This window comes from Xenopus laevis, chromosome 5S, assembly GCF_017654675.1.
Source record: "Xenopus laevis strain J_2021 chromosome 5S, Xenopus_laevis_v10.1, whole genome shotgun sequence".
Lineage (NCBI taxonomy): Eukaryota > Metazoa > Chordata > Amphibia > Anura > Pipidae > Xenopus > Xenopus laevis.
In genome coordinates, this window is record NC_054380.1 from 92,248,908 (window position 1) to 92,269,400 (window position 20,493).

Below are 20,493 nucleotides of genomic sequence, written 5' to 3' on the forward strand. Positions count from 1 at the left end.
TAGGTTTTCCCTGTGCCTGCATGGGTTTACTCTAGTTACTCCATTTTCCTTCAAAACCATATTAACAGGTTAACTAGTGGCCATAATAAAACGGACCATAGTATGAGTATGAATGTGCGGCAGTAAGATCTACTGGGGCAGGGGCTGATGTGAATGATATACAATCTCTGTTAAGTGCCAAGTAAATGTGTCAGCACTATATAAATAACAATTTAAAGCCAATTACCTGTGACATAAACAAGTAATGAAACAACAATACATCTAATCTTATATGATCAAACTATTTATTTTATAAACAGAAACTCAAGAACAAATTCACCCTTAAAATACTAGGCTCTTTTCTGCCTTGGATGTTGCCAGCATAAATAAAAAGGGAACCCTAGGCACCAACATAAATATACTTTAATGTCAGCACCATAGCGTCTATTACCGGTAGCAGGGGGTTATTTAATAAACTCCGAATGCAAAAATCACAAATGTTTCGGAATTGATTAAACCACGAGGATGGAAAAGTCAGAATCTGAAAATCCGGCATTTCAGATCTGTCGGGTTGCATATACTGTAAGTCAATGGGAAGAGTCCCAATGATTTTTTGATGTGTGCTGGGTTTTGGGCAATATTCCGAAGATTTCGGAGTTTCGGGTGAAAATTTTGAGAAAATCGTATGATAATGTCTGAAAAATGCGTGAAAATCTGACTTTTTCCCCGCAAAGCAAATTTTCGGGAAAATGTAATAATAAATAGGATTTGATCAGAGTTTGTAGCAGAAAATATTGAGATAAATTCGGACTTTGATAAATAACCCCCTTAAAGTATTACCCATTTTGACTATCATACAAAACAGATATTTTCGGATATTTTGGTTCATACAGGCACATTTGTATGATGGAAAAAACATGAAATAATCATTTAGACCTCAGATGGCTATAGTCAGGCCAATTTGGTTTGGTAATTTTAGACTAATTAACAAACAATTACTCCCAAAGGTATCTGTATACAGTATGTCCACCTACAACTCCTATCAGGAAAGATATTAGGGGTTATTTACAACCTTCTGGGCAGTGGGGAAAGTGCAAGATACAAGTGCAATGCCACAATTATTAGCAGTTTGCTTTCTGGTATTGCAGAATTGCTGCATGCCCCTATACTGTTTTGGTATAACCTGCACTGTGCTTGTGAGGGGCTTGTATACCATATGGAAGGTGGTAAGGACAGAAATGGCCTGTGCATCCAGATACTGTAGTCTGCTCCCCAGACAGACTGACTGAAAATCCAGTACCAGGAGCTGCATTTGCCAATCTGCAGGTGCTTCTTGCTCCCCATAGTGCTCTAGCTCAATGGGTCAATGGGAAAGATAAATGATCCCTATCGTTTTAGTCTCTGTTTTTCTTATGTAATATTGTATTTTTAGATGATGATATGCAAGTGCACTATTCTAATTGAGCTTTACTGTATTAATATTGCAGTGAAAATGAATGGCTTTCTTGCTCCTCTTTACCAATGACCTTATTATTTGCACCATAATGTAACAGATGGTGGTAGGCCCATAGAAAAATCTCTGTAGAATCCTCCAAAATTCTCAGGCTACTGTATACTCCTGGGACTACCACCTGTCTCCATTGATATTTCCCAAATTAAATACATCCCAAATGTGTTTTTAAATCTTCAACATCTGAACAACAAAACACCTATACAGGTTTGCAAGCTGTGCTTATCACATTAAAAGGTTATCTGTTGATTAATTTTGGCCTACTTCGAACTAACCAATTGTCTTTCACTTCTGCTTAAAGCAGCCAACATATACAACTGTAATGCAATTAATCGTAAAGCATGTTTTGTGGATATCACCATAGGCACATGGGGAAAATGAGAAGTGGATGAGTCACGGTGCCTCGTTATGCTGCTCAGTGGTCTCTTTGTTCTGCTTCCAGGATATCCTGTACATGTGCAGTGCCGAGGGGGGAACTTGAAAAGCAGCAGCTTCTTATGATACAAAAAAACATCCTGAGGTACCAACAATATTGTCCAACTGTCTAACCTTGTCCCTGGTGGCATAAGAGACAATTTCAGGTTGACAGATCTATTAAGTTTAACCAAATAGTCTTTTTAGATCTCTCACTCTCTTGGTATTTCTGGTTTGCCAATTCCTTCAATGGGTTTTCTCTTGAAAATGTAGCAGAATATTTACAAGTACCAGTAAATGACTTGTTTTCTCTTCAGACGAAAGTACAGTTTTTATCACCACCAGTGGTGCTGTTTGGAATGCATCTTTAGATGTAATACAATTGAACTTTTTTGGATTTATCAAGTAGAAATGTACAAAAAATGGAAATTACTGTACCATAAAAACTATTAAGATGGTTCATGGGTTTTGGCAAGATTAGTTTTTTTGCATCAAGGTAAAAATCACTGTCACAATTATATATTTTTTTTTTTCCAGTGGCCATGATTTTTTTTTCTTCATGGATTTTGCTAAATGTGCACTTAAATGTTACACTAGGGCACTGCTATCTTCAGGGGCACTCCTGCCATGAGATGAGAATGGCATTACGTTGCAGGTTACCAGAGGAGGGAGAAAGCCGCTCCTTGTAACTTTAAGATCAAATTCTGGTTATTATACACGAAAATGAATCTCTCCTTGTGCCAAGAGCGCAACTGTAAGCGGAAACCGCAATGGGAAAGCTGCTCATGTCGGCCTGGGCAGCAGTATCGCCCCAGCTATATTAGTTTACTCTTGTAAGGTGTTAGGCTAATGAGACACACGGCTAATGAGACACCACCTCAATGACAAAATGCATTTTGGGGAAGGAGAAGTTACTCAACGCAATGGCATATGGTAAAGTAAAAAAAAAAAGAAGAAAAAAACACCTACCTGAAATCAACTTGAATCTGCTGAGCATTAGCATAATAATGTTGCAGAGGGAAGTTTTATAAAAATGTAGTAAATACACCAGATTCAGGTGGTGATTAACTGAATCAAACATTGCCACACCATCAAAACTGATTTAGCTCTGCCCATAGGAGAGCACAGAACATCAATAATCTCCAGTAAATATCAGGCCTGGCTACATTGTTCTCCCTGTGAATATCTTGACTTCCTATCCATTAAGTGATGCCAGGAGTAACCCACAGGATATTTAATGAATAAAAGCTGTGTAGAATGACTAGAAAGACTGGCAGAGTAGCACTACCCAAATCTGATATCTAAACATATGTTTATCTGACAATAACTGGCAAGACAGCCAATGTTACATGACGGAAAACAGCTGCACATTCCTCTTTCTATTAGTAATTTCCACTGCCAGAGACCACAGACTACAGGGTGTCCATCTGGTGCCATCTTCCACACATAAATCTCTCGGGCAAAACTAACTGCAAATAAAGCTTAAATGAGATTGATTTGCATGGAGAACTAAGGGCTCAGTATTTTTACTGAATATTGATGTGAGGAAATGAACTCTGTGTTTTACAATGTTTATAAAGTACATTGTTTCAGGGATAGATTCCTTCTTCAGCTATTGGGCATACTTTGTATGAAACCGAAAACCCCCAATTTTGGAGGCAAATTCTTTATGTGGCTAAAAAGAAAACCAAGGATGTTTATGACAGTGCTGATTTTTGAGAAAAAACAAATATACTTTGTAGGAACACTTTCCGTGGTCAAAAATAGAGTGTTGTTCAGCTTTGTTGGAACGGGACTAAATACTGAACACTTGATTTTGGGTGTGATATTTCACAGGTTAAAAGGCTAATTATGGAATGTGGGAAGCCAATGTAATTGTGGCCACTGAAATAAAACCAATGAAATTGGTCTCCCCAAGACAAAGGATAAAAGATATTTTGGAGAATTCAGCTGCTTTGCTTTATTACACAATAAATAATAAGAGTAAAAAGAACAAATTAATTGGAGATAATCACCATCTGTGATTTAAAAAAAACAAACACAGCCTCAGCCCTGATGAGTGTCCATGTTTATATTTGAATTTGTAAGCACGGTGACGAATTAAACAGGTGACGAAGAACTTTAATGCACTGAATGGTGCAGTATATTAATGATAATCAAACATTTATATAAACGAGATGAGTTTTTCATTGAGTATATCCCTACAAGTGCAGATCATTAAAAACAAATGCCTTTTAATTAACTCAATTACCTGTCCTTTCTCTTCCAGCTTTTTTAACTCCTTGAGGAGGTATTCCACCCGTGACACACTGTCCCCAATGTCTGCAAATGCAGCTTGGATCTCCATCAGTCCATCCAAAGTTAGTTTCAGCTAGAGGCAAAGCAAGCACATTACTATTCAAGCCAAATGAAAAAAGAGCTAATAAAGGACCAGGTGGTTTATCCCAGTTGAACAGACATCTACATAACTAATATTACATGTGAAATATCCTACTTTTATGCTTTGCAGACAAAAACAAAACTTATCTTATGGTAACTTCTGCTCAAAGTACGTGTTCTAACAACACAAACTGTTGTGCAACATATTAATTGTTAATGCAAGTCTCACTACAGGTATGGGATCTATTACCCAGGATGCTTGGGACTTGGAGTATTACAGATAATGGATCTTCATGCCTTTACATAAATATTGCCCTTTTACATCTCTTGCCTTGAACCACCATTTTGTGACTCTATCTGTGCTGCCTCAGAGATCACCTGACCAGAAATACTACAACACTAACTGTAACAGGAAGAAGTGAGGAAGCAAAAGACACAACTCTGTCTGTTAATTGGCTCATGTGACCTAACATGTGGTTTGTATGTGTGCACAGTGAATCTTACGATCTCAGGGGGCGGCCCTTATTTTTTAAAATGGCAATTTTCTATTTATGATTACCCAATGGCACATACTACTAAAAAAGTATATTATTATGATAATGGATCATTTACATGAAGCAGGGTTTTACACATGAGCTGTTTTACTCAGTATCTTTTAATAGAGACCTACATTGTTTGGGGGGTATAGTTTTCCTTTAAGTCTATGAGAAAATCATTTAAACATTAAATAAACCCAAAAGGCTGGTTTTGCTTCCAACAACGATTAATTATATCTTAGTTTGGAGCAAGTACAATGTACTTTTTTATTTTTACAGAGAAAACTAAAATCATTTTTTAAAATTCTTGGAATTTTTAGATTAAATGGAGTCTATGGGAGACGGCATTTTCATAATTCAGAGCTTTCTGGATAATGGTTTTCTGTATAATGGGTCCCATACCTGTACTATATCTACAGAAGTTATGGTGCCAGTGCAAATAATGAATGCATAGAATAGGCATACAGTATGAATAATAATAATTTTCATGTATACACTGAACATTACTGACAGCCACAGTCCTTTTTAAAATGCTACAGTTGCTGCTACTATATGTAACACTGCATTTCTGGGACATTACTGAGTTTTCTCCACACAGTTCTTGCTGCCCTGAGGAGTCCCATGCAGCCACCCTTGGCTGGACGCACCAAAAACACATACCTCTCTGAAATCATGTTCAAAGTGTCGCATTTGCAAGCATTGTTCTAACTTCAGTTGATGCCGACTCCAGAAGTGACCAAAAGCTTTTTCCGTTTCATCTAGCTGGGCCAAAAGCCTAGAAATCACAGAAAACAAAAAACGGACTTTGTGTCTGTATTGTTATTGTCTATAGGAGTTGCACAGAGTAGGCAACAACGTGGAAACTAGAATTCATGTCAATATATGGGATTAATTGTAAACTAAGCATCTTGCAGTCAATCTATGGACTTTTGAGAAATTTTTGACTATTGATAATTCTGTGTAGGGTGTGTTTTTCAGTGCAGCGTGTGACATTTGTGGCAACTGTTTTTGTTACATTACATAAACATTGTTGTTCCGTGTTATAAGTAGTGATGGGCGAATTTGCAGGCAAATTTCAAAATTGCTGCGAAAATTCGCCAGTGAATTTTCGCCGGCGTCAAGAGTTTTTCTACGCTGGCGACAAGTCCAACGCTGGTGACTAGGGATGGGTGAATTTTTTCGCCGTGTTTCGCAGAAAAAATTACTCCCATAGACTTGCATCGTGCGTCAAAATAAAAAGACGTGCATCAAAAAAAAATAATTTCGCCACGTGACAAAATTTTTTTGTCGCCCATAGACTTTAATGGGCGTCGGCGACATTTCGAAACGAAAGGGGTCAAATTCGCCCATCCCTACTGGAGACAATTCCAACACCGCCAACAATTAAACACAAGTCCATTGACTTTAATGTAATTGGAAAAAATAGGAGCACATCAAATTGTTGCAGACATTGGAATTGTCACCGGCATAAATTTTGACAACCGTGAATTAATGCCGGCTTCAAAATTCGCATTTCAAAATTTTCTGTGTTTCACCATTTTTTGGCGAAGCAAAACTGGACAAATTCACCCATCACTAGTTATAAGAAGGTAGTGTTCATATCTATAGATTTTAAAAGTCTATATCTACAGTAATACATTTGTAGGGAAGCGGTACACAAGGCAATTTAGGTGTTTTGTTACCCAAGCAATGTCCCGCTTATTCATTTTAATGGAAACCTCCTAAACCCAAGATTGAAAATCAACTGGACTTGCTGTGTTTTTTTATTCTTGAAGACGTTTCACCAGTCATCCAACTGGCTTTCTCAATTCAGAATAACTTTTAAATAAGATCTTTAGGAATATATTCTCTGGAATGTTGCTTCAATCAGCATAATTTGTTTATCATAATAAGCAAGTATGTCATAAATGTCAGTGTTGATTGTATTAGCATCATTGGAGCTTTGATGTGTAATAAAAACTTCCAGGGAGAGTTGCCAAATCAGCATGCTATACAATCAACACCCAACTTCATAACATCCTTGTGGATTAAGATAATCAGGTTATGCTAATTGTAGCAACATTCCAGAGGAGATCTTATTTACAAGTTATTATGAATTGAGAAAGCCAGTTGGTTGACTGGTGAAAATTCTTCAAGAAAAAAACACAGCAAGTCCAGTTGATTGAACTTATTTCTAAAGATATACAAATCAAATGAGGGCACTCTAACTAGAAAAAAAGCTTTTTTAAGCAATAATTTACCAAATGTCAGAGGTGCTGATAACCCAGGGATACCACTAACACGTAACCCAAATCTCAATATTGCATATAGTGGGTTTGCACACTCGAGATAATATACAGACCAAATGTGGTAGAGTAAATTTATTTTTATATATATAGATATCAAATATGCATCAAGTAGATCAATATCTAGTACAAGACAGTTTATACAAAGTAGTACTAACGAGTATATACATACCAACAAAAGCAAAGCGAAAGAAGAAAAACAAACCACAAGGGACGGATACAATTTAGCAAAGTATATCCATTCCTTGTGGTTTGTTTCTCTTCTTTTGCTTTGAAATTGGTGGTATGTATATACTTGTTAGTACTACTTTGTATAAACTGTCTTGTACTAGATATTGATCTACTTGATGCATATTTGATATCTATATATATAAAAATAAATTTACTCTACCATATTTGGTCTGTATATTATTTAGTGTGCGAACCCACTATATGCATTATTTCTACAGATATACCATGACCTGGATGAATGAGAATCTTCACAAATACTGACAGACACATTTAGGGATAGTCACCTGATCCATTAGTCCAGCTGTTGCCTTTGAAACAAAAGAGGGGAAATTCAATACATGAAATGTGGGTGATTCTGTTACACACCTTTCAACTGTAGCCATGTTCTCAACCTCATCAGGATTTAGTTTGTAGCTTGGGTCTTTTGATACCGGTTCCTTTATGCATGAGAGCAGTGTGTCACCTTGTTGCATGGCCAGGTTCAGGTCACTCTGAAGGGTAGAATGTCATATAAAACAAGGTAAGTGTTTTCCCTCTACCAGGTGTTTGCGGAAATTCAAAGTGGGAGCAAAGGCTAGTCCTAAAGTAATATCAGTAGGTTCTAATACAGGGGTGTCCAAACTTTTGGCAATTAGGGCCAGATTTGGTGAGGTGAAAATGTGTGGGGGCCGACCATTCAGCCTTAACGTCATTTAACTCATTTAAACAAGGAATCGCGTAGCTGTAGCAGTAATATTTGGGCACATTAGTGAAATGATCTGCCACTTGGTCTATACTGCTGCCTGTGTGCTGAAGGTGTTAGTAATAATTTTACTAGCATGGAGTGACGCGCGCTCTCTTTAGTTTACTATCTATTTACTATCTATTGACACCCTCAGCCCTAAAGAAGTATGTGAAGTGGCGCATCACAGTATATGTCTATTGCTAACACCTTCAGCACACAGGCAGCAGTATAGACCAAGGGGCAGATCATTTCACTAATGTGCGCAAATATTACTGCTACGGCTACACGATTCCTGATCGCACTGTGCTTGTGGGCCACATTATTATTAATTTCATGATGAAGGCTGATGGCCGGTGTAAATTTGAAGACGGGCCACACTTTGGACATGCCTGTTCTAATATCTTCACTAATTTAGCACTTCAGGACACAAGACTAATGTCCATGGCCCTGTATCTACATCACTAAGAAACACCTTTTGTAGTTTGTTTATAGGGCCCTTCTACCTATTTACTGTATATACCTGGAACATACAGAATGAAGCAATTTCACATGCAGTTGCACTGCCGGAATCATTTGCAACACTTTTCTCCTGTCCTCATATGTATCTTTCAAACACCCCAATTGTCTATTCAATTATTTCAAAAAGGTTATTAACTAAAGGAGTGGAATCATATCTAGGTTTTGTTAAGTTTTATGCAGGTTCTATAGATCCCACTAAAACACAGCAAACACACAACTGTGTTCCCTCTAGGTATGTTCATTCTGAAACATTAGCATCATTTTGAATGATCAGAAATTAATTGTATGTTTCTTTGTATACTGTAAAGTAGAGTTTTAAGGGAACTTAGTTTGCTTTATGTTTTGCAGAGCAGGTTTGCTCCAGACTAAGGGGCTAATTTATCAGAGAAAATTAAATTGTCCACAAAGTTCAAGAAAAATACACTTGTGAATGTCAGGGAGCCGGGAGCCCCCTCTGGGGAGTAGTCCGGATCTAGGAGGAAGCCCCTCAGGAGGGATCAGGGTCGTGGTATCCAGGGGTAAGACAAGAGAATAATCAAAGTCCAAGCACAGGTCAAAAGACAGGCGGAATACAAACAAAGTCCAGAGTCAGGCAGGGGGTCAATGGCAGGCAGAGTATCAGCGAAGTCCAGGTCCAGGCAAGGGGTCACAACAAGGAATCAGGCAGATATAAGCAGGGAAAACAGCAAGGGAACCCAGGAAACTCTCAGGGAACAGAATCCTATTTCCGGGCGCCATCTTGGCGCCTCAGGCGTCCTTTTATGTTTGAATTTGGCGCCCTTGCGCCAGCGTCAGCGCGCCTGCGACCGTCGCGCCGCGCTGACGTCACGGCGCCGGCGTCGGAACCCACGTGGGTTGCCTGGGCGCCGCCATCTTGGAATCTTCGCCGCCGGGAGCAGACGCGACTCCTCGCGCTCCCGGCGGTCTTGACAGTACCCCCCCCCTCACGGGGGGCCTCAGGACCACCGGGACTTGGTTTCTGGGGAAACTTGGAGTGGAAGTCTCTTACCAAATGAGGAGCATGCACATCACGGTGTCCCTCCCAAGAGCATTCTTCGGGGCCAAAGCCCTTCCAATGGATGAGGTACTGAAGGGACCCTCTGGAGATTCTGGAATCAAGGATTCTCTCCACCTCGAATTCTTGTTGACCCTCCACAGAGACGGCAGGAGGAGGAGATTGGACATCAGAGAAACGGTTAGAGATGGTGGGCTTCACCAGGGAGACGTGGAACACGTTGGGGATTCTCATCTCTGGTGGGAGTTGAAGTCTGATGGCTACAGGGTTAATTATCTCCAAGATGGGGAACGGACCCAGGAACTTCGGACCCAACTTGGGAGATGGCACCTTCAAGCGAATATTCCTGGAAGAGAGCCAGACACTATCACCCACCTTGTAGGGAGGAGAGGGCCTTCTACGGCGATCCGCGAAAGTCTTGTGGACTAGAGCACACTTCTCCAGATTAGACTTGGTTGCAGCCCAAATAGCAAGCATATGGGCTGCCAGATCATCTGCAGCCGGGACGTCCGACAACACGAAGTCCTGAGGAAAGGCTTGAGGGTGCTGTCCATACACCACCATAAATGGAGACCTTCCTGTGGAGGAATGACATGCATTATTATGAGCAAACTCCGCCCACGGGAGGAGGTCAGACCAATCGTCCTGGCAAAGAGACACGTGGTTCCTCAGGAACTGTTCTAAGGCTTGGTTCACACGTTCAGCTGCCCCATTCGTCTGCGGGTGGTAGGCAGACGAAAATTTAAGTGTTATTCCCAAGTCTTTACATAGAGAACGCCAGAACTTGGCGGTAAACTGGGTGCCTCTGTCGGAGACGATCTCCACCGGGAAACCATGCAGGCGGAAGATGTACTTAATAAAGAGTTGGGATAATTCCACCGCAGAGGGTAACTTCTTCAAAGGGATGAAATGGGCCATTTTGCTGAAGCGGTCAATGACAACCCAGATCACAGTATTCCCACCGGAGGGAGGAAGTTCGACAATAAAGTCCATAGAGAGGTGCGTCCACGGATGAGAGGGAACCGGCAAAGGCTGTAACAACCCGCTGGGGCGGGAATGGCTAGGCTTAGAAGTGGCACAGACATTACAAGCAGCCACAAAGTCCTTTACATCCTTGCGGATATCAGGCCACCAGACTAGGCGCCTCAAGAGTTCAAGGGTCTTGGCTGGACCAGGATGTCCAGCTTGCCTGGAGCAGTGGGTTTGTTGCAGGATGGCCAGGCGAAGTTCTGGAGGGACGAAGGCCATGCCAATCGGAGTATCTTGAGGAGCCGAAGACTGCCCAGCCAGAATCTGGTCGGCAAATTGGGGATACAGAGAGGCAATGATCTTGACTGGTGGAATGATTGGTTCCTGCCTCTCAGGGTCACGGTCCACCGGAGTGAAGCTACGAGACAAGGCATCGGCCTTCAGATTCTTGGAACCTGGGCGATAAGTTAAAACAAAGTTAAATCGGGAAAAGAAAAGGGCCCACCTGGCTTGTCTGGGATTTAGCCTCTTGAGGGACTGTATAAACTCCAGATTCTTGTGATCTGTGAAAATCTGGACAGGAATTTCAGAGCCCTCCAGGAGGTGACGCCATTCTTCAAGGGCAAGCTTGACCGCTAAGAGTTCTCGATTTCCGACATCATAGTTCTGCTCTGCGGATGAGAACTTCTTGGAGAAAAACGCACAGGGGTGCAATTTTCCATCAGTGGAGTGTCTCTGAGACAGGATAGCTCCGGCTCCGACTTCAGAAGCATCAACTTCGATGCAGAAGGGTAGTGCAGGATTGGGATGTCGGAGAACAGGAGCGGACGTGAAGGCCTCTTTCAAGGACTGAAAGGCTTCTATGGCAGATGGAGGCCACAGGCTGGGTTTACCCCCTTTCCGGATGAGGGCCAGGATAGGTGCAATACGGGAAGAGAACCCCCGGATGAACTGTCGATAATAATTGGCAAATCCAATGAATCTCTGGATTGCCTTGGTACTCAGTGGGAGAGGCCACTCCTGGATGGCCGACACTTTCACGGGGTCCATCTCAAATCCCTCTGGAGAGATAATGTATCCTAGGAAGGGGATCTTGGATACCTCGAAGACACACTTCTCCAACTTGGCGAAGAGAGAGTTCTTCCTCAAACGAGAGAGTACCTCCTTCACCTGGGAGCGATGACTTTCAAGGTCCTTGGAAAAGATCAGGATGTCGTCCAAGTATACGACTACGAACCTTCCTAGGAGATCTCGGAACACATCATTAACAAACTCCTGGAAGACGGCAGGGGCATTGCATAGGCCGAAGGGCATAACGAGATATTCATAGTGCCCATCCCGAGTGTTGAATGCCGTCTTCCATTCGTCACCCTCCCGGATGCGAATGAGGTTGTAGGCCCCCCGGAGATCCAACTTGGAGAAAATCTTTGCCCCTTTCAGCTGGTCAAAGAGCTCGGCAATCAGGGGCAGAGGGTATCTGTTTTTCACGGTGATCTTATTCAGACCCCGATAGTCTATACAAGGCCGAAGGCCGAAGGCCTCCGTCCTTCTTCTCCACGAAGAAGAACCCAGCCCCTGCAGGAGAGGTAGAAGGGCGGATAAACCCCCGCTGGAGATTTTCTTGGATGTACTCCTTCATAGCGGTAGTCTCTGCAGGAGAGAGAGGGTAGGTGCGCCCTCTGGGGGGCATAGCTCCTGGCAGGAGTTCAACCGGACAGTCGTAGGAGCGATGTGGGGGAAGGAACTCTGCAGACTTTTTACAAAACACATCGGAAAATCCCTTGTAAGTGGAGGGCAAAGTCTTTAGTTCCGCAGTGGAGACATTCACCTTCTCAAGGGGTCTTGGCGGAAGGCAATGTTGCAGGCAAAATAAACTCCAACGAGAGATCTGCCCAGTGGACCAGTCTATGGTGGGGTTGTGCAGACGTAACCACGGAAGACCCAATATTACTGGAGTAGAAGGGCAGGGAATGATGAAGAAAGAAAGTTTTTCTTGATGCAGCGCCCCAACTTGTACAGATAGTTCCGCCGTGAACATTGTGACGAATTCAAACTCCAGGGGTTTGTCATCTATGGCGGTAATTCGCAGGGGTGAAGACAATGGAAGCAGGGGAATCTTCATGCGTTCGGCAAAGAAGGCATCCATGAAATTGCCATCTGCTCCGGAGTCAAGGAAGGCCCTTTCGAAGACAGACTTACTTGCCAGGTGAATCTGCAAAGGAAGGAGAAGTCTGCGTGAATTTTCTTGATACTTCTCCTGAGGCCTTCGAGTGATGCCCCCTACATGAGAAACCTGAGACATACCTCGGGGTACAAAACTCTTGGCTTTGGCAGGACAGGCGTTGGCAAAATGGGAATGCCCACCACAGTACAAACAGAGACCTGCCATACGTCTTCGGAGTCTTTCCTGCTCGGAGAGGCGAGCTTTTCCTACTTGCATAGGTTCCTCCAGGGGAGACGTGGACACATGAGTCACAGGGACAGTGGGTGCTTGTAGAATCGGCCTTTGAAAGCGAGGGGCCAACATGGGAGAAAATCGTCTGCTGCGCTCTCTCTCCACCTGGTGTTCTCTGAGACGAATGTCCACCTTAATAGATAGAGCAATCAGTCCTTCCAGGGTGTCAGGAGTCTCTCTGGAGACGAGATCATCTTTGATGCGGATGGATAGGCCTTGGTAGTATACGGCCTTGTAAGCGTCATCACACCAGGAAGTCTCCGCCATCAGTGTTCGGAAGTCTATAGCGTACTCATTGACACTGCGGCTTCCCTGCCGGAGCTGCAAGAGACGGGCAGGGGCGTTCGTAACCCGACCTGGAGCATCAAAGACTGTGCGAAAAGCTTGGAGAAAGTCTTTAACATCATAAGTCACCGGGGAATTCTTCTCCCAAAGAGACGTTGCCCACTCCAGTGGCTTGCCTTCCAATCGAGACATCACATAACCCACCTTGGAACGCTCACTTGGAAACTGTGTGGGTTGGAACTCAAATTGAATTTGGCATTGTGTGGCAAATCCCCTGCAGGCTTGTGGGTCCCCACTGAAGCGAGGGGGAGGTGGAATGCGAGGCTCACCTGTCGGGTAGCTTGCGTTCGTAGAGGCTGCCGCCATGGGGGGATCTCCAGTAAGTGGAGCAGCGGAGGGCGTAGAAGGCACTTGAGCTAGCAGGACATCGAGTGCTTGCCCAATGCGAACCTGCTGGTTTTCGTAGTCCTCCATGCGGGATGCCAGTCCGCGGAGCGCTCGTCCGACATGAGGTGTGGCTTCCTCAGAAGGATCCATGGCCCGAAAATAATGTCAGGGAGCCGGGAGCCCCCTCTGGGGAGTAGTCCGGATCTAGGAGGAAGCCCCTCAGGAGGGATCAGGGTCGTGGTATCCAGGGGTAAGACAAGAGAATAATCAAAGTCCAAGCACAGGTCAAAAGACAGGCGGAATACAAACAAAGTCCAGAGTCAGGCAGGGGGTCAATGGCAGGCAGAGTATCAGCGAAGTCCAGGTCCAGGCAAGGGGTCACAACAAGGAATCAGGCAGATATAAGCAGGGAAAACAGCAAGGGAACCCAGGAAACTCTCAGGGAACAGAATCCTATTTTCGGGCGCCATCTTGGCGCCTCAGGCGTCCTTTTATGTTTGAATTTGGCGCCCTTGTGCCAGCGTCAGCGCGCCTGCGACCGTCGCGCCGCGCTGACGTCACGGCGCCGGAACCCACGTGGGTTGCCTGGGCGCCGCCATCTTGGAATCTTCGCCGCCGGGAGCGGACGCGACTCCTCGCGCTCCCGGCGGTCTTGACAGTGGATAACTATCTTTCCTATAAAGAAATTCAATCTTCAGAGATTATAGGGTTAACCATCACGTTAAAAAAAACATACTCCAAAATCTTATACAGGTGACTTGGGCGTGGGAGTATTTTCTGAAGAATATTGTGAATAACTTGTGCACGTGCACATATGGACACACACACAGACATCAATAAATCAGCCAATCACTGATTAGCTCTGACTGGTCTCAGATAAAATACCAGAACCAACAAACCAGCTGAATAGGATAATAATTCTTTCTTAGGCTTATTACTGTAATATTTCTTTCTTAGGCTTATTACTTTTGGCTGCAGGCACTGCACAAATTCATTAGCTTCTCCTACATGTATATATATACTGTACATCCCTAGACAACAAGATTTTTTTTTCAGCATTCCTCTGTTATTCTCCCGTTTGCTCCCACTTGCCTTCTGGTTTTTCTAAATGTTCCCTTTCTATTTCTCTTATTGTCTAAACTGTTCTCTATTTTATTGTCCTTTCTTTTCTCCTTCTTTCAATTGTGTGACTTTTTTTTTTATCTCCCTTTTCTAGTCTATTACAGTTTTAACCCTTTCATCCTTCACCCTTTTCTTTTGCTCCTCCTTAGATATTTTCAGTTGTTTTAATGACATTTTGCATATATTCTAACTTAGAACCAGGATATGGTTCATGTATACTTTTCAAATAAAACCCTTTCTGGTCTAAGATTCAGCACCAACGCAAGGAATGCAAGCCAAATACAGCAGAACTCCAATTTAATGTACCCAGAAATTACGGATGCACCGAATCCAGGATTCGGTTCAGGATTCGGATTCACCCAAATCCTAATTTGAATATGCAAATTAGGGGCGGGAGGGAAATTGAGTGACTTTTTGTTACAAAACAAGGAAGTAAAAAATGTTTCCCCTTCCCACCCCATTTTTTGCATATGCAAATTAGGGTTCGGATTCGGTTCGGTATTCGGGCGAATCTTTCACGACGGATTCAGGGGTTCAGCCGAATCCAAAAAAGTAGGTTCGGTGCATCCCTACCAGAAATTATATTTCCCTTGATATGAAGTAGTTTATTCACAGTCCAACATAGGTAAGCAGTGTCCTTTTTTTCTTTTTCTTTTTTCTGTTTCTTTTACTGTTTCCCAGAATCTCTCTTGATTTTTAGTAGTCCCAGGTAAAATGTAAAAGCAGAGTTCTAATGTTCATTAATTTATCATTGCACGCAAGTGCTAGAATGCTAAGAGGCACAAGAGCACTTCCCTTAATGCTCTTCTAAGGAACACTTGCACCCAGGGGTAAGCTGTGCTCTGTTTCATGTTCTGGATTGTAAATTAGGCAAGAGGAGTAGAGTGCAGTGTCAGGAGATGCATCTGAGCCCCATCACCTGCCTTAGTGCAGAGAGTGTTGTCACTGTCCCTTAAAAATCCATTACAAATAAATGGGGTGTTTTGTTCATTCCTGCCAGTCACAGCTGAGGTCAGCGGCAGACTAAATCCCTGTTGCTCACCTGTCACCACTCAATGTTATTAAATGGAAAGCACCCTTGCTAATGGAGTGCATGGAGCAGTGACAGGCAGACTTCTGTACTAGACAGATAATAGATAGCTTAAGTAGTAGGCACACTTTCAATGATGCAGGACTTACGTGTCTCACACCTCTGTTGTGCAGTAACTGCTCTGCACTACACTGTTTTCTGCCATAATGATCAGATGCTTTACCAGTATTTGACAAGATGCAGCACATCATTTTATAAAAGCTTTACCAGTATTAGTTATAGTGCACTTTATTTAGTAACAATATACACAATAAGCAACATATGAGTTAGGATTAGGGTTATGTACTTACTTTCAGATTGATCTGTTGCTCCGTGTGCAACTGCAGCAGCTCCTCTGTGCACAGTACATCATTTGGAAGCTCAGTCTCGGCAAGGCTTGTGCCAAAAGTCTGCAGATTCTGTGCTGTTGTTTTCACAATTTGTGCAAAGCTCTCAATGGCCTAAAAACAAAAGCTAATATAAGAATCTTTTATTTAAAGAAAAGGTCCCCCACTGAAGGCAGGAGACAAATAATAAACCTTATAACAGAGAGTATTCCTGGATTTACAGGAATCCACTATCCAGAAAGCTTAGAATTATAATAAGGCCATTTCCCATAGAGTTAATTTTAAGCAGACAATTATATTTTTGTAAATTATTTCCTTTTTCTCTGTGATAATAAAACAGCAACTTGTACTTCAAGGTAACTAAGCTGCACAAATCTATATTTGGGAAAAAACAATTCTATTGGGAGGATTTAATATTTTAATGGAACAGTAACACCAAAAAATTAAAGTGTTTTAAAATAATGAAAATATAATGTACTGTTGCCCTGAACTGCTACAACTGGTGTGTTTGTTCAAAAACTATACTATAGTTTATATAAATAAGCTGAAAAAGGAGAAAAGTCAGGATACACAGCAGATGACAGATAAGCTCTGTAATATACAATGGGCTTCTTCATGACTTATCTGCTATCTACTGTTTATCCTGTGCATGAATGGCTGCCCCCATTGCTATACATACATAGCCATGAATATCCTGTAAATTATATAGTGAAAAAAGTACCCCCTCTTGTAAATTGTAAGGATATTATAAGTTACAGAGGAGTTTCATGACCATATAAAAAACACAAGGCCGAAGTCTGAGTGTTTTTATACAGGTCATGGAACTCCGAGGTAACTTCTAATATCCTCATATTTTACAACTGGGGTACTTTATTTATTATAATACACAAGTTTCAGTTTTGTTTATAACTGATGACATCAGAACTCACCGAGGATATAATACACAAAAGCCATAAATATCCTGTAAATTATATCCTTATAAACGGTGAGTTCTGATGTCATCAGTTATAAACGGTGAGTTCTGATGTCATTTCTGTCACATTCTGGCCTTCGGTCTCGTGTTTTTATATGGTCATGAAACTCCTCAGTAACTTATAATATCCTTATATTTTACAAGAGGGTGTACTTTATTCACTATATAATTTACAAGATATTCACAGCTTTTGTGTATTATATCCTTATCAACAGCTCTTAGTGATGTCATCAGTTATAAACAGAGCTTAGTGATGTCATTTTTGTTACATGACTCACTAAAACTTGTGTATTTTAATAAATACAGAACCCCTTGTTGGAATATATGTGGATATTAGAAGTGACCTTGGAACTCCATGACCAGTATAAAAGCACTCAGCAATTAGTAATGAAAAGTAGAGTATGAATTTTGGACTGCATCCATAACAACTTGGAATGAGGAAACAGCAAGTCTCCAGGCTACCTGCTAAACAGACGTTGTGTTTGGCATTATATATGTACAAATGATTATATTAAGTATAATAGTTATTTGAAGTACTTATTTCACTGGGTTAGATTTGTTTTTATAAGTTGAATCTAGAACTGTGTACAGGGTGTGCAAACAAAGTGTTCTATTGTATCTTAACTAAGCAATCTCTTTGTGCAGCAACATGTATATTTGCCAGGGTTTTGAGGCAATCACCAAATGTAAGGGGAGCCAAAGGGTATAATGAAAGATATTGTATTTTACTAATCCAACTGTTGATACAGAAATAACACAGAAGTGTGAAACGTGCAGTAAATCCTGGTAACCATTTGCACACTTTCAGAATTTCAAAATAACTTTTGTGAATGCCATCCATGCATGCTTAAGTTGGCTTCCATTTCAGGGCTTCCCACCAATGAGCCTTACTAATCTATGGGAGGAAATTCATTACAAATGATTGGAAACAAGCTGCCCCTCCCTTACCTAAATGGGTAATTCAACATAAATGAAGCTTTGTCTCTTTGGTTAAGTGGCGCTTGAGACAAAGTTCTAATATATGAACACAGAAAAGTGCACTTTTTGGACGCAAATCACCATGTTTTTTTGGGGGGTTTTTTTCTCAATAATACAGCATGTGTGACTCCCACCTTCTTCTGCAACAGGGGTGCACAGGTACGTATCCCATGAGAGACACCCCAGTCTACCACGTTGAGTGGTTCAGTAGATAACTCGTCTCAACTAGTGACAGAAACGTCCAAGTCCTCTTTTTTAGGTGAAGACAGAGCTCCTTCAAGCAGCGGGGAGCACGAGGGGCATGCCACAGAGATGACTAACACAGTGGCAGTCAGTAGCAGTACAGACAGACAGCAAGTCACAGCACAAACAACATCAATTGTGATTAATATCTCAAAAAGGCACTTTCTGAATCTGAACTTTGTGTATTGCAGAAGGACTTGTCATTTTGTCCCTCTACTGAGCTACATAACTTTACTTTGGATATTGACTTACAACAATTCCATAGACTCTTGAGAGTAAAAGTACAGTTTATGGGCAAGTTAACTGAGGAAATGACACAGACTCAATCTCTCACCCTGAAGCAGATTGTTTACAAAAAAGGGGCCAATATATGCCTCCCACTTCATCTCACCCAGTGCAGACTGTGATTAATCTCTTTTCTAGGGACATTAATCGATTGGTACAAGATCCCAGGGGATTTCATTTGTTTAGATATAATAATATAACCATAACTGAACGTGATTCTTTAAATAAATAGATGGGTGAAAATTTGTGGTTTATAAACTTGCTGATAAAGAAGGTGCTTTAACGATCCTTGAGTATTATGTGCAGGAGATTTTAGGTCAATTGAGTGATGAATACAATTATGCACGTATAAATATGGACCCTAACAAAGACTTTGCAGGTTTGGTATTGGAAATGTTATTCCAGTTCCAGTTGCATGGGGTGGTCAGTGAGAAATTGAGAGAAGGCTCACAGTATAACAATATGCAGTCCAGTTTTTTCATGGAACTTCTATCATTAGTGCTACATAAAAACTATTTTTTGTTCTAGGATAACTTTTTCCTCCAATTACAAGGGGACTGTGATGAAATTCAAAGTTGCCCCTACCTATGCCAACATTTTTATGAATCATTTTGAGAACAAGTATGTCTATACGCTTGATCTGTTCAAAAAGTATTGTCTAAAGTGGTGGCGCTATATAGACGATTTGTTGGTAATTTGGAAGGGTGATGTTGGATCCCTTTTGGAGTTTTAGGAATATTTGGATTGTTGTATCCCCACAATTAAATTTACACTTACACATAGGGGTTTGTTTATTAACGCGCAATTTTTTTGCTGTGTCCATTTTGATACCGAAACCCCAAAAAAGACATGGTAAAAAAAAGACAAAATTTTTTCACGATTTAGTATATCCCGAATTAATTCCAAGTCCGAATCAAAAAATAACCCATCTAAAACCTGACGACTTGAGGTAAAAGTCAATGGCAGAGTTTTCGGGGTTTGACACCTGGGTTTTCCGTGAACGCAAATTTTTTGTGGTTTTTGGGCATCAATTTTGGGGTTTTCACACGACAGTCCAAAAAAGTTGTGCTTTGTCCTGATCCAATTTTTTCCAGTTTTTTTATTGATAAATAAGGGCAAATCGTGGATTCTAGTTTGGTATGACTTTTTTTATTTAAAAAATCTGAAAAATTCGGATTTTGATAAATAACCCCTGTGTTGAGCCTGTTAACTTTTTGGATATTTTTCGTAAAGGGAGATATTTACTGAGGTTTGATAGTGCACATCCTAGAGCTAATGACTCTGCTTTTGCCAGGTCGCAATTACTATGGAACATATAGTAACAGAGGATGAGAAAATGACCAGCCTTTTGGAGGAGATGACATCCAAATTTGTTCAAAGAGGTTATCCCACTGAAATGCTAGATAGAGAGGTTACACGTGTCAGGGACCTGGACTGGGTATTTACTATTCAGTAGAAAGTACAGGGATCATTGAAAAAAACGCATATACCTTTTGTGCATAGATACCATCCATGTGCACCTAACATTCACCTCTTTTACGGAGGGCCTACCCGGATGTTCCAGTGTTCCATGAACCTCCACTATTATACTATAAGCATCTAAATAAAGACTCTACATTTGCGGGTGTCATACTTAATTGAACTCTTGGGTTTTAGTCATTGAAATACAGGTATGGGATCCCTTATCCAGAAAGCTTAGAATTACAGAAAGGCCATCTGCTATAGACTCCATTTTATCCAAATAATCAAAATTTTCTGTAATAATAAAACAGTACCTTGTACTTGATC

At 41.4% G+C, this 20,493-nt stretch overlaps 1 protein-coding gene across 4 annotated transcripts in view; it reads right to left on the reverse strand.

Annotated features, from left to right (window-relative positions):
- The window catches only part of LOC108717446 (guanine nucleotide exchange factor DBS-like), a 186,741-nt gene that overhangs the window by 119,465 nt on the left and 46,783 nt on the right, over window positions 1–20,493 (reverse strand). For all 4 annotated transcript variants that reach the window (XM_018264694.2, XM_041564799.1, XM_041564798.1 and 1 more), the window contains exons 7-10: window positions 16,191–16,340; window positions 7,701–7,825; window positions 5,479–5,593; window positions 4,155–4,274 (exon numbers count right to left, since the gene is read on the reverse strand). In XM_018264694.2, the coding sequence (XP_018120183.2) occupies window positions 4,155–4,274; window positions 5,479–5,593; window positions 7,701–7,825; window positions 16,191–16,340 (510 nt within the window). The remainder of the gene's footprint in view (window positions 1–4,154; window positions 4,275–5,478; window positions 5,594–7,700; window positions 7,826–16,190; window positions 16,341–20,493) is intronic.